Below are 23,001 nucleotides of genomic sequence, written 5' to 3'. Positions count from 1 at the left end.
GGAGAACCCACTTCTGGAGGTTACAGTATCTCTACCTGCTAGAAAAACAGCCCAATCGGAGATTTTACTGCCGACACATCCAGAGGAACCCTGTTGTGTAGGATGGGAACCCTTACTCCTCTCTTGGAGCATGGTTCAAGAGGCACTGTGAAAGAAGCAATGATTTATGGTGTGAATTTGGGTAAGTTAGAAAAACCTCATTAACCTCATAGAGATTAATACCTTCATTAAGATCATTCTGAAGGTCAAGTGAAACAATGCTTCCATTCCCTCATTCTTTCATTTATTTGATAAAAAAAATTAATAACTAATTGATTACTAAGTGCTATTTACCATTCTAAGCATTAAGGATATTGTCTTTAAAAAACAAAAACAAAAAACCCTTGGTATTAGTGTATTGGCTATTGAGTTACTAATGAATAGTATTCATTCTGTAAATGTCAGTGATTTATAGGCACACATTTGTTTCCCTAGAATGCTTACATTTTTTTCTAGTATATACAAAGCATAAATTCATAATCTTTACTTCATAAACCCAGGACCACAGATTTAGTACAGGGGTAAATACAAATTAAATCTTAAACATATGAAAGAAAAGATAAATATTATTTTAGACATGGCCATTTTAAAGATATTTGGTTTTCAGTATTTTAGAAGCAACTTAAGATGATAAGAACATATTATTACTCAATTCATTTGGTTTTTAACTGCTTCCTCAGAGCTGGGAAAAAAGAACCCCTGCCTTTTATTACACATATATATACTAAACTAACTAAAACATGCCCTATGCTTACTTAGATCTTGATAGTACCGGAAGCAAGTGATATTAGTACCGGAAGCAAGTGATATTTTTTACTTTCAAAAGAACTCTTTCATATATGTGTTTTTAATTATGAAAGATTTCAAACATGATAAAAATACAGAGAACAATAAAGCAATGTACTCACTACCCAGATTTTAAAATTGTTTTACTGTGTTTACTTTGGGATTTTATATATACACATTTATTACAAAATGTGTATATGTGAATAATAATATACCTTATTATATACAGATTTTGAATATATATAAATAAAATTTATATAAAGTGTTACAAAAAGGATTAAAAATCTCTCCCTATCTCACCATCAACCTTTCCCCTCGTGAGGAAATCATGTACATCCTTCTCTTTTGTGATTTATAACTTTATAACATATTCACTATCTATAAACAACAAACACAATTCCTCTGTGTATTTCTAAAATTTACACCATAAAATGATTTACCTTCCTTTTTTAACTACAATGTTAGATTTTAAGATTTATCAACTCTGAATGTAATTAATTAAATTTCTTTCTACTGTATAAAAGCACCATAGTAAGGTGTTCCTTGTATATATTGATAAACACTTATTTTTTCATTTGCTTTTGCTTTCTCAAACAAGGCTAGAATGATTAGACTAGTATGCTCACCTGCACATATGTTCAGGTCTTTCAAATAGATTTTAATTCTGTAAGTAGAATGTCAGGATCAAAACACAGGCAGAGCTCAGCTTTACTAGAAATTGCCAGCTGCTCCCCTAAACAGTGCAAACATTTATATTCCTACAAGCCCTGTAGGAGAGATTTTATTTCACAATATTCTAGCTAAGACTTGGTATTATCAGAGTTTTAAGGTAAGCCAATTATGTGAAAATGGTATTTTGCTGTTGTCATAATTTACATTTTCCTAATAAACAGTACGATTGAGTGTTTTTCATATGTCTGTTGACTCTTGGGGTTCCCACAACAACAACAGAAAAGCTCATCTGGCGTTTTTTGTAGGGATCTGATTTGCCTTATTAACAATATTAGGTCTTCCAATCCATGAACACACAATATCTTTTCATTTATTTAGATCTATTTTCTTTCAACAAGGTTTTGTACTTTTCAATGTAAAATCTTGCACTTTGTTAAATTTACTTCCAGGTATTGATATTTGATTCCTTTTAATAGCATTGTAAATTTAATCATTTCCTCAATTTTATTTTTGGATTTCTGGTTGCTATTTTATAGAAATACCATTGATTTTTTAATATTGATCTTGTATCATGCTGTTTTGCTTAATTCTTTTATTAATTCTAACAGACTTGTGGGGGTAGATTCACTGGTCTTTTCTAGACCCAAAATCATGGCATGTCATCTGCAAGTAGAGATAAACTTTGTTCTTTCCAGCCCATATGTCTTTTGTTCCTTTGTTTTTTCTTGTGCTGACTACACCCTTTCAGTATATTGTTGAGTAGAGGTAGGACAGTGAACACCCTAGTCTTATTCCTGATTTGGTGGGAAAACATCTGGGCTTCTGATATTTTCTGATAGGAAAACATCTGTCGGGAAAACTTTATACCAGTAAGTATGATATTAGCTATAATTTTTGTGGGTTTTTTCATTTATGATACTCATCAGTTGGACGTGGGTCTCTTCTTTGCCTAGTTTGCTGAGTATGAAAGGTAATTGTCTTTCACAAATGCTTTTTTCTGCAGCTTTTGGGATGACCATGTGTTTCTTTTCTTTATTCTGATGATTAAATATGCTACATCACTTGATAGTGTTAATTTGAACGTCACTCATGACTCATATTTTTTGTTTTCAGTTTTAAAAGGCACACCCAACTCCGATAGCCAGCCTATACCTGGGGTAAATTACAAGCTTCTTTCTACTTTTCTAGGCTGGTTAAAAGATTTTTTCTAATTTCGTTTTCACTAAAAAGGGAACATCTCAAGGTCCTAGTCTTGTGGTTTTATTTAGGATTTTTTAATCTATTTCTAAGATTTAATTAAAAGTCCGAGGCTCCATGTGGAGTCAGAATCTCTGCTCCAAATTTCTAGGCTTTACGTCTGGTCTTGTTGTTCCCTCTTTCCATTTTCAAGGTTTCCAAAATCATCAGCTTTAGTCTCTTGACATGGCATTGAGGGTCTTACCTATTTCTAGTACTCAAACATTTTTTTCTCTACTCCTCATCTATATATTTTAAGTGTTCTTATATTTTATTCAACATTTTATTATTTATAATGGACAGGATCCATTTTGGCTCTGTCCTATGTTTTGATATTTATTCTTTCACATTCTAGTGAACATCGGCAACAGTAACAAAAAACTAAATCATTGATTATTTAAATAACAATATTTGTTATTAATAAATAGCCATTATTAGCAAATAGTTATATTAGTTAATAGTAAAAAATCATACAATGTAACATGAGATCTTTGCCTTATATCTTAGAATTCTTGTTTTATCAGAAGCCAAGAAACACAATCCAGTAAAGAAAAATGCAAATTTGAATATTTTTCAATGACTCAAATGGACAGTGTGTGAGGATTTATTTTTTCATCCAAAATAAACCATTCTACTAAATTGATACAAAATAATCATTATATTTGAATATATGCCTATAAGTGTGATATTCAAGGGCAAGAAGGTAGAGGAACAACGAACAGATTCTGAAAATATTAGGAAACAGGAACATCATGCGAGCGCTACCACACTTCACCACGTGGTTACACCCACCCCAGACATTATCACGCTTGTTTACATCATGACTTAGTCTCCTGTGTTTGTATGGTTCTCTAGAGGAAAGAAGCAAAGCCTGAAGTCTTGCCAGCTCTTGGAACTCTCTCAGGATCTTCCCTGGGTATAAACCAGGGTAGGGGAGCTAAAGACCACAGAGAAGTAAAAGGTAGTTCTCCCTCATGAGCTTTCCCAGGTGACTCAGTGGTGATGAATCTGCCTGTCAATGCAGAAGATGTGGGTTTGATCCCTGGGTTGGGAAGGTCCTCTGGAGAAGGAAATGGCAACCCACTCCAGTATTCTTGCCTGGGAAATCCTATGGACAGAGGAGCATGGCAGGCTACAGCCCACGGGGTCACAAAAGAGTTGGACATGACTTAGTGACTAAACAACAACAATTTCCTCATGAAGAGTTGGAGTTCTCTAGACAGGAAGTTAATTGTTTCTCTAAAAAAGTCATGGAAGTTCATTATAACTGCGCTTTTAATAGAAGAAACCTTGAACAATGCCTGGCACAGAGCAGGAATTTAATTTCCTACCTTTATTCTCCCTAGTTATAGTAATTATCATCATATGCTAAGTCTTTGCACATCAGTTCAGTAAGGAACAGGAGAAATGGCCTGTGGCAATTGGCTAAGGTTCATTGCCACAGGGATAGTGTGGATACATTTCTGTAGTGATATCATTGATGCACATGCACTGTGTCTAATTTCCCATCACCGCTTGGAGGAATGTATCTTTCACATGCCCTTGTTTTTGCTCACTCAGTCGTGTCTCTTTGTGACCCCATGGACTGCAGCATGCCAGCCTTCCCTGTTCCTCACCATCTCCCGGAGCTTGCTCAAACTCATGTCCATTGAGGCATGAATCCATTCACATGCCCTAGGCTTTTCGTTTACAGGGCTTCAAAACACCCCTGCAAGAGTGGGGCCAATTTTCTTCACTTTGAAGATGAGGCTCAAAGATGAACCTATTTGTGTAAGTAAGAGGCGGACCTTGGATTAAAATCATGCTTTGCTCAATTTCAAAGCATTATAATGTCCACATTCTTAAAGGGGAGCACATGTCTGATGTTCTTTGTGCAGCAGCAATGTCTTGAGAAAGAAATGGTTCTATTCATAAGAGTGCGTGGTCAGGGCTCTCACATGCATGAAGTCACACACTCTTTCTTTTAAGCCATTGTGAACACCTGGGATGTTTCCCTTTATAGGAGGTACACCTGCAACAGTTTAAAAAGAAATTGATGACTCTTTGGGAGGGTCAGTAACAACAAAAATGCTTTGCCTCTCTAAACTTCGTAAGTATTTTTTTTTTCATAAGGAAAACAGTTTCATGTTTGCAGGGCCTAAAAACCCATGAAGTGAGTGAATAGGACTGTGCTAAGACTAACCATTTTATCTCGATGGCTAATGGCTTATATGAGTAGATAAATTCATAAGTCATATCATCCTCTGGTAATGCACTTGGGTAAAGCAATAGGATGAGTTGTAGCAGAAACTATTTTATCACTCTAATGTGGTGAAACTGATGATGCTAAGATTGAATTTCAGGGAACACCATGTGATAACAACTCGCAAAACCACATTCAAAGGTGATAAATATATAGCATTTACACGATTCCAGGAAATGGGGTATATGAGTTAATAGTGAAGAGCATGAGGGTTCTATTCCATCCCCAAAACATGCCCATGCTGACCGCCTGCTGACATTTCTGTCTTCTACTAAAAATCTTGATTTCTGAAACAATGTGTGTGATAGATAACATTATTTGAAATGTACTCTTTATTTCTGGTTGCATGATTTCTTGGTTGCTTTATGTCAGTGACAAACTGGCCTTTAGTTCATTTCAATTGAAGGATATATTGGAAACCTCAAGAATAGAATCACTTTGCTTATTTTCTATTCACTTACAAGAATCTTCAGTTCAGTCAAAGGGTGATACTGAATACTGAAGAAGGGAAGACTGGTGTTTTCCTTTGTTAGAGACATTTGTGTCATTTATGGGCTTCGTCCTATGAATCAACTTTCTGACTCTCAGTAATCTGAAAATATAAAAATGGACAACTGTGAGTTGTCTTATTGATGATGCAATCAATTGTTGTCTACCTCCCGTCTTTAAACAAAGAAATTTCTGATTTCATGGTAGCAAATCACCAACCACTTTTCTCTTATAAGCACTGATTTTTTTTCTACTAAGCAACAGAGCTTTTCTTCTTTTAGTTGCCTGGATTCTGCATGCTAAGCACTTGATGTTTTTGGATTCCAGAAGGGTAAATCAAAAAAGCATGTCTGTATAGATCAGGATTTTCTCTGTTCTTGTGAGATAGTTAAACTCTTCTACTGAAAAACAACTGTTGGCTTCTCAGAACATTTATAAAGACTAAAGTTTAGAAAATAAAAATATAGCTTATAATCTTAAGATAGGAGTGAGAAAAGATTTCATTCATCTGGATAGATCTTTTCTTTTCCTCCATTTACTGTTCATTAGACTTTCTTGTCACTCAGTCATGTCTGACTCTTTGCAATCCCCAGCTGATGCCTGAAACCAAATCTTGTATATTTGAGGTTTATTTAAACAAATTTAAGCTTCACTGTCTTTCCTGCTGCTAGTTCCAAATTCATACATTTCCCTACAGGGATAATATTGATGATAATCAGGGCTTATATTCAATCAGTTCTGAAATATCATATAGGTTATGAAACCACTGAAATAATAGTAGAAGCCCTACATCCATAACATCCTCCACTATATAGCCCCACTTTCTGCCAGGGACCTTGAACACATTTGGAGCTGGAAATATTGAGAAGTTAAAATTGAGATTCCTGCCAACTGAGAACACTGAAATTGAATGCATGAAACTGAAACGGATTGAAATTTGGAAGATAGAAGAGGGGGAACCTCAGGAGTCAATTAATTCAAGACATATTTTGTGATAATTTATAGTCTCTTTTTGTAGCTAACTTTAAAAAGACAAATACTGCATGGTCTCATTTTAGATATGGAATCTAAAATACAGTAGTCTCCCCTTAACCACAGAGAATTTCTTCCAAGACCCCCACTGTATAACTGAAATCACAGATAGTACCGAACCTTATATGTATTATGTTTTTTCTTATATGTGCATACCTATGATAAGGTTTAATTTATAAATTAGGTACAATAAGATAATATCTGACTTGCCAGCATCACTACTATTGCTTTTAGGGGCCAATATTAAGTAAAATAAGGGCTACTTGTACAAAAAAACTGATACATCGACAGTCAATCTGGTAACAAGCATTTAAGAGCCTGGAGACATCAGACAAAGTGGAGATTCACACCAAGGGATGGAGCTGGTCAGCGCAAGATTTCATCACACTACTCAGAATGGCGTGCAATACAAAACTTATGAATCATTTGTTCCTGGAATCTTCCATTTAATATCATCACATCATGGTTCATTGAGAGTCACTGAAACGGCAGAGTGACCTCAGACAAGGGGGGACTGCATGCTCAATCACTTCAGGGGTCAGACTCTTCATGACTCTAGAGACTGTAGCGCGCCAGGCTCTTCTATCCATGGAATTTTTCAGGTAGGAATACTAGAGCGGGTTACCATTTCCTTCTCCAAAGGATCTTCCTGACCCAGGGATCGAACCTGGGTCTCCTACACCTCCAGCACGGGCAGGCAGATTCTTTACCGCTAAGCCACCTGGGAAGCCCAAGGGGGCACTGGTGTAGACAAATTCATACAAGCAGAGAATAGAACAGTGGTTCCCAAAGACTTGCAGGAAAGGGTGACACTGCTCAAAGGGTAAAAGCTTAGTTATGGAAGAGGAGTTCTTGAGATCTAGTATACAGCCTGGCAGCGTGGTATCTATCATTAACACTATATTGCATACTTTAAATTTGCCAAGAGGGTAACTATGAAATTAAATTTTCAATCACACACAAAAAGGAAATGGTAACTATATAGAGATGATGGATGTAATAATTAGCCTGATTGTGGTGATCATTTAACAATGTATACATATCAAAACATCAAGTCACACATCTCAAACATATATGATGTTCACATGTCTGTTATAACCTCCATAAAGCTGTCTTTTTAGAAAAAGCCTGTGGTGGAAGCAATGCTGTCCAGTGATTTTCACAGGGTCCACTGAATGATAAACCAAAACCAAGGGAGCTACTGGTATCAGTCTGGGTCCAATCAGGAGACAGAGGCCACGTGGTGACGTAAATATTACAGGGAAGTTAAATATAAGGAATTATTAAACTATGATTTAAGAGAGGAGCTCTCTTGGTGGCTCAGGCCATAAAGAATCCGCCACAACGCAGGAGACCCAGGTTCAATCCCTGCGTCAGGAAGATCTCCTGGAGAAGGGAACGGCTACCCACTCCACTATTACTGCCTGGAGAATTCCGTGGACAGGGGAGCCTGGTGGACTGCCATCCATGGGGTCGCAAAGAGTAGGATCTGATTGAGCAATTAACACTTTAAGAGTAACTGTTAAGTGTAAGAGAATTCTGTATAGCATGCAGGGACTAAGGGCACACACTCCAGGAAGGGAAATCTTGAAAGGAGACCCTCATCCCGGTGTTAGGAACTACACATCACTGGAAGAAGTGTGGTCACAACCCACCGGGTGACAGGAGATTACTAGCTGGCCTGCCCCCGAGCTGGTCTGCAGAGAGCACGCTGTGGGAATATACATGGGGCTCAATTCACGGCTGTGTAAAGAAAATCAGATGCCAGGTAACCATGCCTTTTGCAGTTTGGAAATCAGTGTTATATTACTTTAATGGAAAAAATTGGGGAGCATTCTTCCTTTATGATCTAGAACAGTAAATGTAAAGAAATGACAGTCTCACAACAAGGTCCCACTGTATAGCACAGGGAACTATATTCAATATTCTGTGATAAACCATAATGGGAAAGAATATGAAAAAGCAGGTGTATATATACATATATATATTCATTCACACATAACTGAGTATATATGTATGTATATACGTGTGCATGTGTGTGTACATGCACACATATATGTAACTGAATGACTTTGCTGTGAAACAGAAATTAACACATCATTGTAAATCAACTATACTGTAATAAAATAAATTTTAAAAAAAGGAAAACGCAGAGTCATATAGGTCTGTGTAAACTTAAATATAGAACTTTGTAAGTTCAGATTATAAAGTCATTTAAAATGGAAAAAGTAGTCTACTCTGATAATGTTCTACTTAATTCTATTTTGGTAAATTAAGCCATATTTGAAGAGTGCAGAATAATAATTCCACCAAGATATTCTTCTCGATATTAATTAATATGTTAGATACTTATATTCTGGTAAATATATTTTTTAACTAAAACTTGACTTCAGACTTGTTGTCTTTTTCTCTTAATTACCCTCACTGAAGGATGTGTATTATAATGGTGTTTTCAAAGACCAGCAATTTCACTTACTTATTGTATAGTGTTTTTATTATTAGGTATCATTGGGTTTTTTTTTTTTCAGTGGGTTTTGTCATACATTGGTATAAATCAGCCATAGATTTACACGTATTCCCCATCCTGATCCCCCCTCCCACCTCCCTCTCCACCCGATTCCTCTGGGTCTTCCCAGTGCACCAGGCCCGAGCACTTGTCTCATGCATCCAACCTGGGCTGGTGATCTGTTTCACCATAGATAATATACATGCTGTTCTTTCGAAACATTCCACCCTCACCTTCTCCCACAGAGTTCAAAAGTCTGTTCTGTACTTCTGTGTCTCTTTTTCTGTTTTGCATATAGGGTTATCGTTACCATTTTTCTAAATTCCATATATATGTGTTAGTATGCTGTAATGTTCTTTATCTTTCTGGCTTACTTCACTCTGTATAATGGGCTCCAGTGTCATCCATCTCATTAGAACTGATTCAAATGAATTCTTTTTAACGGCTGAGTAATATTCCATGGTGTATATGTACCACAGCTTCCTTATCCATTCATCTGCTGATGGGCATCTAGGTTGCTTCCATGTCCTGGCTATTATAAACAGTGCTGCGATGAACATTGGGGTGCACGTATCTCTTTCAGATCTGGTTTCCTCAGTGTGTATGCCCAGAAGTGGGATTGCTGGGTCATATGGCAGTTCTATTTCCAGTTTTTTAAGAAATCTCCACACTGTTTTCCATAGCGGCTGTACTAGTTTGCATTCCCACCAACAGTGTAAGAGGGTTCCCTTTTCTCCACACCCTCTCCAGCATTTATTGCTTGTAGACTTTTGGATAGCAGCCATCCTGACTGGTGTGTAATGGTACCTCATAGTGGTTTTGATTTGCATTTCTCTGATAATGAGTGATGTTGAGCATCTTTTCATGTGTTTGTTAGCCATCTGTATGTCTTCTTTGGAGAAATGTCTGTTTAGTTCTTTGGCCCATTTTTTGATTGGGTCATTTATTTTTCTGGAATTGAGCTTCAAGAGTTGCTTGTATATTTTTGAGATTAATCCTTTGTCTGTTTCTTCATTTGCTATTATTTTCTCCCAATCTGAGGGCTGTCTTCTCACCTTACTTATAGTTTCCTTTGTAGTGCAAAAGCTTTTAAGTTTCATTAGGTCCCATTTGTTTAGTTTTGCTTTTATTTCCAATATTCTGGGAGGTGGGTCATAGAGGATCTTGCTGTGATTTATGTCGGAGAGTGTTTTGCCTATGTTCTCCTCTAGGAGTTTTATAGTTTCTGGTCTTACGGTATCATTGGGTTTTGATGTGATTTCCTTACACTTATTTTACTTTTTCCTATATCTTTAACTGGATATTAATTTTATGATTTTTCTGATTTAATAACAACATTTAAAACTATGAATTACATATAGGATATTGAAACAGCTTAGTGTGAGAAGAATGACTAATGCTATTTGGAGCAACAAGGCTGGGCGTACAGATTATCATACCAAGCAAAGAAAGTCAGAAACAGCCAAGGACCATATGATATCACTTATACATGGAATCTAAAATACGACACAAGTGAACATACCTATGAAATATAGACTCACAGACATAGAGAACAGACCTGTGGTTGCCAAGGCGAGGGAAGGAGGAGGGACGAACTGGGAGTTTGGAAACAGCAGATTCAAACTATCATACAGAGAATGCGTAAGCAAGGTCCTACTGGATAGCACAGGGAACTATATTCAGTATCCTGTGATGAACCACAATGAAAAAGAATATATATATATATATAGAATATATATATACATATATGGACATTGGCAATTTGATCTCTGGTTCCTCTGCCTTTTCTAAATCCAGCTTGAACATCCAGAAGTTCCTAGTTCACGTACTGTTGAAGCCTGGCCTAGAGAATTTTGAGCATTACAACATTGCTTCAGATATACAAAATTCAGCAAAGGATTTTTAAAAGAAATGCTATTGTATTACATGATGGATTAGTCTGCAAGGATTACAAATAATACTGTAAATCTATAATTGTTAATATGGGAAAACATTCTACAACATATACCTATATAAAACAATGGCAAGTTGCAAAGCAGTATACGAAGTAGTATTCTATTTTTTAAAATAAACTTTTAATTTTAGACCAAGTTTGGATTTACAGAAAAATAACAAACATAGTACAAAGAGTTCCCATATATCCCAAATCCAGTTTCTTCTCATTAATCTCTTACATTGCAACTATGCCTCATGGTAACTTTCTGTAGCACTTTATTTGAGGAATGTTTCTTGGTGAACACTCAAATATCTGGATTTTGTTATATGGCACTAATAACATTTATCTTTTAACAGGTATGTTTTTTTTTTTTACACTTAAATTTTAACAGAATATATTTGGTCTTATTCCTCTTGTTTAATTGTTTTATGCAATATTTATATTTCATGGTACCTTGTTTTCTATTCTTTCTGTCTTTTACTATATGAACTGTCTTTCTTTACTGTTTTTACTTTGTTCTTTACTGTATGAATTGGTTTTAAGGAAAAGACTATCAGATAACACTAAGCTTTTCATATCCCCAACCGCCATTGCAGTGTCTCTATCTGTACCTACATCTGGGTCTACCTCTATGTCTCTGTCTACATTTGCATTTTGTTTGTCTCTATCTTCATTCAATCTCTGAGTGTTGTGCTTGCTTTTGTGTTGTTGTTTTTATGAAAATAATAGAAGTAATACATTATCTGAGCCTTTGAATAACAAAAAATGTCTTCACACTACATTACATAATAACCCAACTTGATGCGCAAGAGATGTTTGTCACAATATGTCCTGTGAAAACTATCTGTTGCATCTTTGTTTATTACTTGTGTAACTCAACAGTTTTGGAAGTCTGTTATTTCTTCCTTTGCAACTAGTTTGTGTTCATGTGTACCTGTGTATTTGTGTGTGCGTTTTCTTTCTAGCAGTTCCTTTTTTATCCTCAAAATTTAAAAAATAAAATTCTGCTACATACATTTAGGAGCCAGTCTTTGAATATTCCAGATAGAAAAATATACACATTGAAAGACTGGCTGAAAATCCCATGGACGGAGGAGCCTGGTGGGCTGCAGTCCATGGGGTCGCTAAGAGTCAGACACGATTGAGCGACTTCATTTTCACTTTTCACTTTCATGCACTGGAGAAGGAAACGGCAACCCACTCCAGTGTTCTTGCCTGGAGAATCCCAGAGATGGCAGAGCCTGGTGGGCTGCCGTCTGTGGGGTCACACAGAGTCGGACACGACTGAAGCGACAGCAGCAGCAGCAGCAAATGTATGTAGGAAATTTTTTTTAATTGTTTTCCTCCAAATAGCAGACTCATTCTGTTCATTTGTAATAAAATATCTGCCAAATACCCAAGTCTAAAACAACCATAAATTATCAGTCATTCTTTCAAGTGAAAACAGTGTTAGATGAAAAAAAGATGCTAGTTCAGCTCACCATTCAATTGAATGAGTACTTTTCCTTAGGACAAACTTGGTAGTTTGCTACCCAGCAGAACTGCCTTATGTGTATTTCCTATTGCATTATAGAGACTATTTCTCCTAGGCAACAAAGTGGTAAAGAATCCACTTGCCATTGCAGGAGAAGCAAGGTACAGGGGTTCCATCCCTGGGTCATGAAGATCCCCTAGAGCAGAGAAAGGTAACCTGCTCCAGTATTCTGGCCTGGAAAAGTCCATGGACAGAGGAGCCTGGAGACCTATGGTCCATGGGGTCACAGAGAGTCCGACATGACTCAGGGGCTGAGCACATCATAACATTCAAAGACCAAACTTTGGTAACGCAAATAATTTTCACTGCTTCCTCCCACACATTCCTGAGTAAAACTAGTCTTTTGTTTGTTTCTTTTGTTCTGCTTTGGGCTTTTGTGAAGCTGTGTGTGTGCATTTGGGTTGGTTTGGTTTGACTGCAAGAGCAAAGTCTTCACGTCTAGTAGGCCAGTTTGGTGTGACTCACTTTCTGCTGAGAAATCACTAATGTTATTCTTCTTTGCCCTTGTACCATCAATGCAAATGTGAACACAGTGAAAAAGATAAATAACTTACTAGCTTTATTATAAAAATAGGGCTGACCTTGCATTCCCCCAAAAGGATCCGATGGACCTTCAGGGTTGCCTGAAAAAGACTGAAAAACCATGTCACGGACCACAATACACTCAGAAACTGTAATGGGTGGGCTTATTGTACTTGATTGCCTTAATTCCAGTACATCTATTACATTGTTCTGATTTTTTTCTCCTGGATTTTAATAATTATATAATATTTCTTAAAATGGTACTGTTCTATCTAATAAACACACTTAAAAAAAGAAAAGAGAAAAACCTTGAGGAAACCAAGACAAAACCTGATTATAGAACTAATACATCTTCAAAACAAAGAAAATTGAGAAGTGACATAAAATCATAAACATATAAAAAATTACTTTCACCTTTTCATCCATCAGTAACTGCTGGTGACATTTTGAAGTATATCCTTTCAAACTACTAGGCCAGAAAAAAGCTTCTGCAACAAATTACATTACAACATTATTTTGGATACTATAAAGTTCAATAAAGGGTTGTTCAATAAATTTAATTATATTATATAATAAATTACTCTGTATTATAAATAATGGTAATAGCAAGTTGCAAAGTAGTATATAAGACAGAATTGTGTTTTTCAATAATTTTTTAAAATTTTAGACCAATTTTGGATTTATAGGAGAATATCAAGTATAGTACAGAGAGTTTTCATATCCTCCAAACTCAGTTTCTCCTATCACAGACTTGCTTTGCCTGTTGCCCAAAATCTGCATTTTTTCTCCTGTTTTATATTAATAGAAATTACTACAATAGGGCTAACCCAGCACCACTGATTCCACCATGATAGAAAGCAAAAGTTCCCTTTGATTTCGTTTTGTGCTTTCACAAGCATTTGATAGTTGGAAATGACATAATAATTTCACTAGCCTTCTATAATACTACCTTAAATGAATACAATTTGTAGGTTTTTAATATGTTTTTTTAAAAAAGCATAAGAGGTAATGAAATATTTTAACCCACCAGGACAAAATTAAATATCAGATCTAAGCCATGTGGGTCTTTGGCCTCATGAGGAACCTAGAGGGAAATGAATTAACCCTTTTATTAAAAATATATTATGACATATATTAATAAATCCAAGAAAAAGATCAGTTAATTCCATTTAAATATTTACTATGTTAATCTAATCTCACCCTAAAAAACCTCTGACACTTTTATTAGACACTTTTGCATGTAGTTTCACTGAAATTAAATAAATTACAGAAGCTCACAGACCTAGTTAATTTTCAGAGATTAACTGAACACATTTCTGAATTACTCTAAACCCTATGCTATGGACTCAGAAACTGTAATTACCACCCCTTTAACCAAGGATTTATATATTTATATATAAGGTATTGGTATAAATTATTAAGGAAAAAGAAAGTGACCTTTGCAGATCGATAATCAAGAATATGGGGTTTCAGTCTAGACAAAGGTCTTGCCAGGTGGTTCAGTCGTAAAGAACTAACCTGCCAATCCAGGAGATGCACGTTCCATCCCTGGGTCAGGAAGATCTCCTGGAAAAGGAATGGCAACCCACTCCAGTATTCCTGTCTGGGAAATCCATGGACAGAGGAAATCCTTGGACTACCGTCCATGGGGTGACGAGTCAGACACAGCTTAGTTACTAAACAGCAACACCACCAATCCAAATGAAGCCACTCGGAACTCTTCCCAATGGACCTGTCCTGAGACACTGGTGAAAAGGGAACTTGATAAAAACAATAAAGTCTTTCTGAGACTGTATTTAAATTAGAATAAAATGTCTTAGTAGAATTAAGACTTCGGATATAATAGATGTTACACAGCCCTTCCCTAGCTTATGATGGTAAATATAAATTTCCAAACCAGAAACTCTCTGCATGCTATATGAGATGTTGCCCGATGCGTGAATCCTTTAACCAAGCCATTCATGCTGTTTGTTAACAGGCTGGTGGCAGTGAGGAACTCCAAAGCGAACTTCTCATGACGTTCTGGGACAAGTGTTCCCTGTCTTTCTTGCCCATTTCTGAACGTGAAAATCCCTCAGTCGTGTCTGACGCTTTGCAACCCCATGGGTTACATTACAGTCCATGGAATTCTCCAGACCAGAATACTGGAGTGGGGAGCCTTTCCCTTCTCCAAGGGATCTTCCCAGCCCGGGGATGGAACCCAGGTCTCCCGCATTGCAGGCGGATTCTTTAGCAGCGGAGCCAGAAGCGGGCGCCGGTAGGTAAGCTCCTCTCTGAGTGAGCTCCACCCTCTGCATCAGTCTCCCAGCGCAGCTGGCTGTCCTTACAGGGCCACGCGACCCAGCTGGCTTCTGCCTGGAGCTAAGCCCCTAGCCTGTAAGACGGCATTTTTCCAGACTGAAAACTCCCATCTGTGCGTGTCACAACATAGAAAACCCGCCCTGACCTCCCAGGGGGCGCTGTGACACCGCCTCCGTCGTGACGCGCTCGCAGTGCGCGCGGCGCGCTGACACGTCGCGGCGGGCGGGCGTCCCGGGCGCGGCTCCGCGTGCGCGTCCTGACAGGCTGCGGCGCGCCGTCTCCCCGTGGCGCGGCCCCCTGGGTCACAACACGAGAGGGCGTGCGGCAGCGCGGGGCGGTGGGTAGCAGGAGTGAGCGTGCCGCTGCAGGAAGGTTTTGGCCGCGGTGTGGTTTTCTGTCTCGACAGGCATGCTGGTCGGGCTCGGTGCGCACTGTGTCTCGGTGCGCACTGTGTCTGGATGCGCACTGTGTCTCGGTGCGCACTGTGTCTGGATGCGCACTGTGTCTCGATGCGGGGGCCCTGCCTGGCCTGGGGTCGGGGGTGGGGGGCACTCGGGTCCAGCAGAAGGGACCCACGTGGTGTGGTCACGCGGCGGCGACGGGAGAGGCCTCGAAAACACGTTCATGCGTCTCAGCGTGGTTCCTTCTGTCACGATCGGAGGAATGTGTTGCGACACCAAGGCTGTCACGGGTGCGCGTCTGCATGGGCGCGGAGTCGAGGCGTTCCCTCTTGTGTCGAGAGGCGGGCATTTCCGACGGGGGCTCATCCTCGTGCGCCTCAATCCAGGCAGCGTCCCGACATCCCGTCACGTCGCCGTGGCCCCTTGGTGCGCCCGGTTATGTCCCGACACACGTGGTGGATCGAGATGCAGGGGCATCCTGCCGTGGTGAGTCCAGGCAGTGGGACGGGCACTGTATCGTGGCTGGTGTGATACGTCTGGGCGCGTCATGATGTGTGCGCGCGAGCAAGTCCCGATGTACATGTGGAGATACGCATGTCGATGGAATATACATGCAGATGTGTATGTGTTTATCACATTCTCTAATCCCATCAAGTCCAGTAAATCATCCATGCTATTGCATAATGTAATGCAGCAATATAACTTGCGCGTGCACTGAGAAGTCAAAAAAAATACATGTCGCTTTTTCATTAAAATATTCACTCTATCACAGTGGTAGGAACCAACTCCACAATGTCTCTGAGCAATGACTGTTCCCAGGACCAATCTAATGCAGCCATCCCGCCTCACCTGAGCGAGAGAAAAAACTCTGAAATACTTGTGAAGTGCACAGTCCCGAGGCATAAGCTCCCTAAAGACTGAGACCTAATCAGTCAGGACCGCAGAAGGCTTCCCCACCCCACGCTCACCGCCACATCACCGAACACCTACTCACAGTTGTGTTTCTTCTAAGAAGCGGACTTTTTATTCATTTACCTGTTTATTTTGGCTGCACTGGGTCTCTGCGGCTGCATTAGGCTTTCTCCAGTTGTGGCCGGGGGGGTCTGCTCACCAGCTGTGAGGGGAGTTCCGTTGCAGCGGCTTCTCTGACTGCGGAGCCTGGGCTCGGGAATTGTGGCAGGTGGGCTCTGGCTGCTCCCAGGCACGTGGAATCTTCCCAGACCAGGGACCGAACCCATGTCCCCTGTGTCGGCAGGCAGATACTCTTCCACTGCCTAGGGAAGTCCCGGAATACTTTTGATCTAAAAGATTTCATATAACATTTGTCCTACAACCAGAAATATCCTTAAAATGCTCTTTTTTTTCTCTTCTGCATCCAGATTAGGCTTCCTCTCATGTCTCTAACAATCAGCTACAACACAGAACTTCACACCCACTTTGGTCCTCTACTCATTTACCTCAAGGGAAAGGTTGAGGAAGGAAAACAGATTTTTGGATAACCTAGGGTTGTGAACGTTTTCACTGCAGTGGGTCATTATCTTAACGTTTCAGTGGACAAACCAAACAGTCACAGATGACTTTTATCTATGGGCTATCATTTAATTTAAAAAGATTAGCAGTCAACGTTTCATAAATGAATTTATTCTATAAAATAGTAATTTTAAAAAGTGACCCACAAGATGATGGCTTTTATTATGGTGTACTTAGAATGATATGAATGTTTATGACTTTCTTTAACTCCTAATACTGCATTAATCTGTTTAGGGAAAAAAAAATACTGATGTAGCAGGCACCCTAAATGCAAAGCATATTTGTTAAATTATCATTTAAAAGTGTAAAAAGGCCAGAGAAGTAAACAATACTTGTATTATAAAAACATTTATTTTCTTGGTCTTTATAAATTTATAAAGTTATAATTTATAACTTGCCCTTTTTCAAAATCAAAGTATCTTAAGAGTCTCTAACCTGATACTTCATTTCGGCTGCGTCCCAGGTGATCTTGGGGATCAAATTTCAAATAAGGGAGAAAAACAGTCTAGCAGTCTAGTAATGATTAACTCTGCTGGGTTTCATGCTAGGTTATTGCTTCACAGCAGGCTAAGATTATTCTCATAATACAAGATAATTAGACTAAGTTTTTCATGGAGAGGAGGATCATAGTTAAAATTTCTGTGAGTAAAATAATATTAAGTACCATTTGTAAAAGCCTTAAAATATTCTGGACACTGCCTTTTACAGTATTTCTCTCACGGGGCAATGTTATGGTATTGGTAAGTATCATGAGATACTTAGAGAGGTCAAGCAAAACTTTTAAAGGCACACAGTAAATAGAGAAGACAGATTTCACCTGTATCTGTTTAACTGTGAAGCTCATACTCTTTATTTCTATGCTGGTTGCTTGGCGCAACCAGCGCAACTATATTTCTAGTCCTGCCGTGACTTCCTGAGGCAAGCTCAGCAGGAATGCAGACCAACAGTGGAAACCTCAAGTGTCACAGAGATAGTCAAATCCTTCCCTTGAGAAGCAGGAGTTTTGTTCTTCTGAATTGTTCTGAAATCAAAATATGTGTACATGTTCCACTAGCCAATCCAAAGTGGGATAGACAAATTAGAATCTAATGTGCAATATTTTGAATGACTTTGCTACCTATAATGCCCCGTGATTGATTCACCTGGAAGTCTCAACACGTCCTCAAATCACTCACTCAATGCTACTTCTGCCTTCCTCTCAGAACAGGAAGTTGTGAGCTGTATTGATCAGAATAATAGTCTGTATTTCCAAAGCTCTTCATTGCCCTTGAAAGTTAAAACTTTTCTCTTTTCCTTAGCTTTGGATTTTATAGAAAGGCCTTACCAAACCAGGTCAAGGTTAAATTTTTCTATTGGGAGCTTAAATAATGATGAAATTTATTATTAAATCATCATGATATTACATTCATATCATTTGAAAGTTTTACAATTATTCAATAACAGTGATAAATTTTAAATATCAGTTACATCCAATTAACAATCCCAGTGTACCAGTAATAATGAGCTAAGAAGGTTGAGTGCCCAAGAATTGCTGTTTTCAAATTGTGGTGCTAGAGAAGACTCTTGAGAGTCCCTTGGACTGCAAGGAGATCAAACCAGTCAACCCTGAATATTCATTGGAAGGACTGATGCTGAAGTTGAAGTTCCAATATTTTGGCCACCTCCTGGGAAGAGCTGACTCACTAGAAAAGACCCTGATGCTGGGAAAGATTGAGGGCAGGAGGAGAAGGGGATGACAGAGGATGAGATGGTTGGATGGCATCACTGACTCGATGGACATGGGATGGAGCAAACTCCAGGGAATAGTGAAGGACAGGGAAGCCTGGCGCACTGCAATCCATGGGGTAGCAAAGAGTCAGACACAAATTAGCAACTGAACAACAACAATATTAAATAAACACATACAATTAAATCTCAACAGTTTATAAAAAATGGTTAGTTTTATAAATTGCTTACTATGAGAATTCATTTAATCACATTTAGCTTTTTCCCTTATTGGGCTTCTTCTCTGTATCAATAAAAAATAAAAAGAATATTAAACAAGACTAGTTCCTTATACAAGACCCTTTGAAACCATCTACTTTGAAGTCAAGGCTAAATAAAATTCAGTATCAGCAATAGTAGACATCAAGGCTGATTTTTACTACATCCAACCAGGACTATTTAGTGAAATCTTTCAGGAATGGTGAAATGAAATGAAGTGAAATTTGTTCAGTCATGTCCGACTCTTTATGACCCCCATGGGCTATACAGTCCATGGAATTCTCCAGGCCAGAACACTGGAGTGGGTAGCCTTTCCCTTCTCCAGGGGATCTTCCCAACCCAGGAATCGAACCCAGGTCTCCCGCATTGCAGGTAGATTCCTTTACCAGCTGAGCCACCAGGGAAGCCCCAAAATACCCGAGTGGGTAGCCTATCCCTTCTCTAGCAGATCGTCCAGACCCAAGGATCAAACCGGGGTCTCCTGCATTGCAGGCAGATTCTTTACCAACTGAAATACTAGGGAATGGTAATTGTGGAGAAAAAGAAAGAAAACTGGTCCCCCCACAATGACTGCCAGTACAAATGACTTTATCAGGAAGCAAAGCAGGCAGGCACCTATGTGATGCTACTCCAAATTATATCCAATTCAAGGTCTGTTCATCCCCCGAAAGGCTTAATTAGAGTCTTTCCTTCCAGCCACCAGTTAATACAGTTGCCTTTCCTAATTCAAACTCCAATTAAAGTCTCAGACTGGAAACCTGAGCAGGAAGAAAGATAATCTTTTTCTTTTTTTTAATGAGTGGGGTTTGAGTGGGGAGAGAACAATTCCAGAAGAAAAACCAAAGCTAGAGTCTGTCAAAGGCAGAATAGAAAATCTGGAATGAAGTCTGAAATGAGGTCCAGATAGTCAATAGCAGCAGATTATATCCCCTGGGCACACAGACTTCAAAACTGGAGTCAGCCTCAGTTCAAGAAGGAAGCCTCTTATACTCTTTACAGAATAGGAACCAACTTTTTAATTTATCTTAAACTACGCCTGAGGCCCAGGCCTCTGATGAACAGATTCAGAGGCATGAGATGGAGAAGCTAAAAGATACCTTAGAGATCACAGTTCGGCTGATTAGTTTGACAAATGAAAGCACTCGGTGCCAGGGCAATGAAGGAAGCTGCGTGAGTTCACACAGGGCATAGCAGACTTAACACCAGAGCCCAGGGCTAGTTGTTCAAAATCTCACTCTCCTTATGCCACAGCACATAAATGGAAGATGCTGACCCAAGAGAAATCAAGTTCTGATGAGGATAAAGAATGGACCAACATTTGAATGAAAGACAAACATCTGATTAAAGCTAGCTCTTCTCAGGGGCCAAAGTAAACCTGAGAGAGAGCATGAAAACAAGAGGAAAACAGTTCAAGAAGATGTCAACAGGTCAAAGGGGCCCAGAGATGGGAAATGCACATGTCTGCTCAGGCATGTCCGACTCTTTTGCAACCCCATGGACTGCAGCCCACCAGGCTCCTCTGTCCATGGAATTCTCCAGGCAAGAACACTGGAGTGGGTTGCCATTCGTTCTCCAGGGGATCTTGCTAACCCAGAGATTGAAGCTGAGTACATTGCATCTCCTGCACTGCAGGTGAATTCTTTCCACTTGAGCCGCGGGGAAGCCTTGGGTGCAGAATGCCAAAAGCTCTATTTCCTCTCATTTCACCTCTGTTCAAGGGGAAAGAGAAATGTTTCCTACCCAACTAAGGCCACTTTGCAATTCACTCTGTTAGTAAAAATGGGGAATAAAATGCTCATTCTTTGAGAATGCTTTATATCATCATGTGGTACAAGGATTAAAATCAAGACTCAATATTAAGCGTTGGGTGTCATTGGTGGCACAGTGATAAAGAATCCACCTGCCAATGCAGGAGACTAGGATTCAATCCCTGGATTGGGAAGATCTCCTGTAGAAATAAATAGCAACCCACTCCAGTATTCTTCCCTAGGAAATCCTATGGGCAGAGGAGTTTGGCAGGCTACAGTCCCTGGGGTCGCAAAAATTCGAACATGACTTAGTGATTAAACAGCAATAACAAATTAAGTGCTACCGTAATACCTGGTGAAATTGAGAGGGGTTTGAATGGCCCAGTTTCTCCTGACTCTGTTCCTAAGAATAAAGCCCCTTAGCTGAATGGCCTTCCTTATCAAAGGGACCTGGAGCAGTTCCTGCTTAGTTCCAGATTAGGGGGGTTTAGTTCGCTGCTAGCTGGGAATTATTCAAACAAGCCAGTCACATCCTCAAGTGAGAACCAGGGATCACCTCACCTTCTTGATGGTTCAAAACCTGCCTCCCCAGCCCCTGGTTTCTAGCTCTGTTCCCAAGTGCAGCCCCAGGATGGCCTCACATGGACTAGCAGCCCTCCCCGAGGCTGTGAGTGTATGTGACTAATAAACTGGTGTGATCTCGTCTGTCAAGTGTTGGGTGTCAAGCGTTCAGCCACCCCCATATGTCTAGTGGAGGAATCCCTCACTCAATGAAGGGGTACAAGAGGTGAATAAAGCACATTATATGTTTCCCAACTCTCCACACATCCAAATCACTCTGGTGGATATCATCACAGTCAGAAAATCCAATAACTTCACTGTTTGCAAGGCTCTCCTGATCACTGATCAAGAGTTTGCTGCCACTGCTCAATCCTTCCATGCAACTCATTCACCCCTGCACCGCACTTATTAGGGAGATTGACCATCTCCCAGACCGGTAGCAGCTTTCCATGTTTAGAGAATGTGGCATTTGACTTTCAAACTCACCATACATAGCCGGGGCTTTCCAGGCCGCACTAGTGGTAAAGAGTCTGTCTGCCAATTCAGGAGACAAGATCCCTGGGTCTGGAAGATCTCCTGGAGGAGGAAGTGGCAACCCACTCCAGTTATCCTTGCCAGGAGAAACCCATGGACAGAGGAGCCTGGAGGGTTACAGTCCACGGGGTCGCAGAGGGTCACACATAACTCAGCACCTGAGCATGCACAAACATACCAAATCTTTAAATTCTCTGGCTTTTTTCCCCTTTATTTCTTTTTCAATTTTTCTACACTATTTTTGATTTTTTCCATCTTCCTTGTATCAGGAAGGCCCAAGTTAGTAGTCATATTACGTTAATATCAGTAGTGAGTGTGACCTTGTAGGGAAATTTTGACATCACGTGGTTGAGTCACGCATATAAAATAAATAATTCATCATCCAACAAATATTTATTAAATACCTTCCACAGGCTAGATTGTTTACTTTTCCTTGTTGATTTTCTTGATCAGATAGATCCTCCATGTATGCACCTCTTTTATAACTGGTCTTATACACTGTGTTATTTGTTCATCAGAACACTTATTTCAATCTATTAAAGATTAAAGTTTGTCTCAACACAATATTGCCCCACTTTGAATGATTAAATTAGTTCTCCCTTTTGAGAAGGGCAGTTTAAAAACCAGGTTAGATTCAATTGATTGTGTGTCTCATGTAGTCAAAATTGTCATATTTTCATTCCAAGGGCATTTTAAAATTTAAGATCAAAAGCGAAAGAAGATTACTTTTAAGTTTATTTTAAAGAAACTTGACATCAAATGGTTTTCAGGACTATAAATTCAATTTCTCTGAAGTGCTAAAAAAAGTCAAACAATAAACAGTGAAAGATTGGACTGCTCACTATTACATATATATTACAGAATCATCTTTTTAAAAAACAGCAAATATTTCTCAATCTGTTATTGCTATTGCACAGAGCATTATTCTGGGGGCACCTACAACATCTTG

At 39.2% G+C, this 23,001-nt stretch overlaps 1 protein-coding gene across 1 annotated transcript in view; it reads right to left on the bottom strand.

Annotated features, from left to right (window-relative positions):
• LOC122684758 (glutamate decarboxylase 1-like) overlaps nt 1-16,000 on the bottom strand; it is a 71,153-nt gene extending 55,153 nt beyond the window's left edge. The window contains exons 1-2 of the mRNA XM_043889065.1: nt 15,885-16,000; nt 15,441-15,824 (exon numbers count right to left, since the gene is read on the bottom strand). Of these exons, the coding sequence (XP_043745000.1) occupies nt 15,441-15,824; nt 15,885-16,000 (500 nt within the window). The remainder of the gene's footprint in view (nt 1-15,440; nt 15,825-15,884) is intronic.
• Nucleotides 16,001-23,001: the final 7,001 nt, after the last annotated feature.

Source organism: Cervus elaphus, chromosome 27 (genome assembly GCF_910594005.1).
Source record: "Cervus elaphus chromosome 27, mCerEla1.1, whole genome shotgun sequence".
Classification (NCBI taxonomy): domain Eukaryota; kingdom Metazoa; phylum Chordata; class Mammalia; order Artiodactyla; family Cervidae; genus Cervus; species Cervus elaphus.
This window is presented reverse-complemented; position numbering and strand designations above follow the sequence as displayed.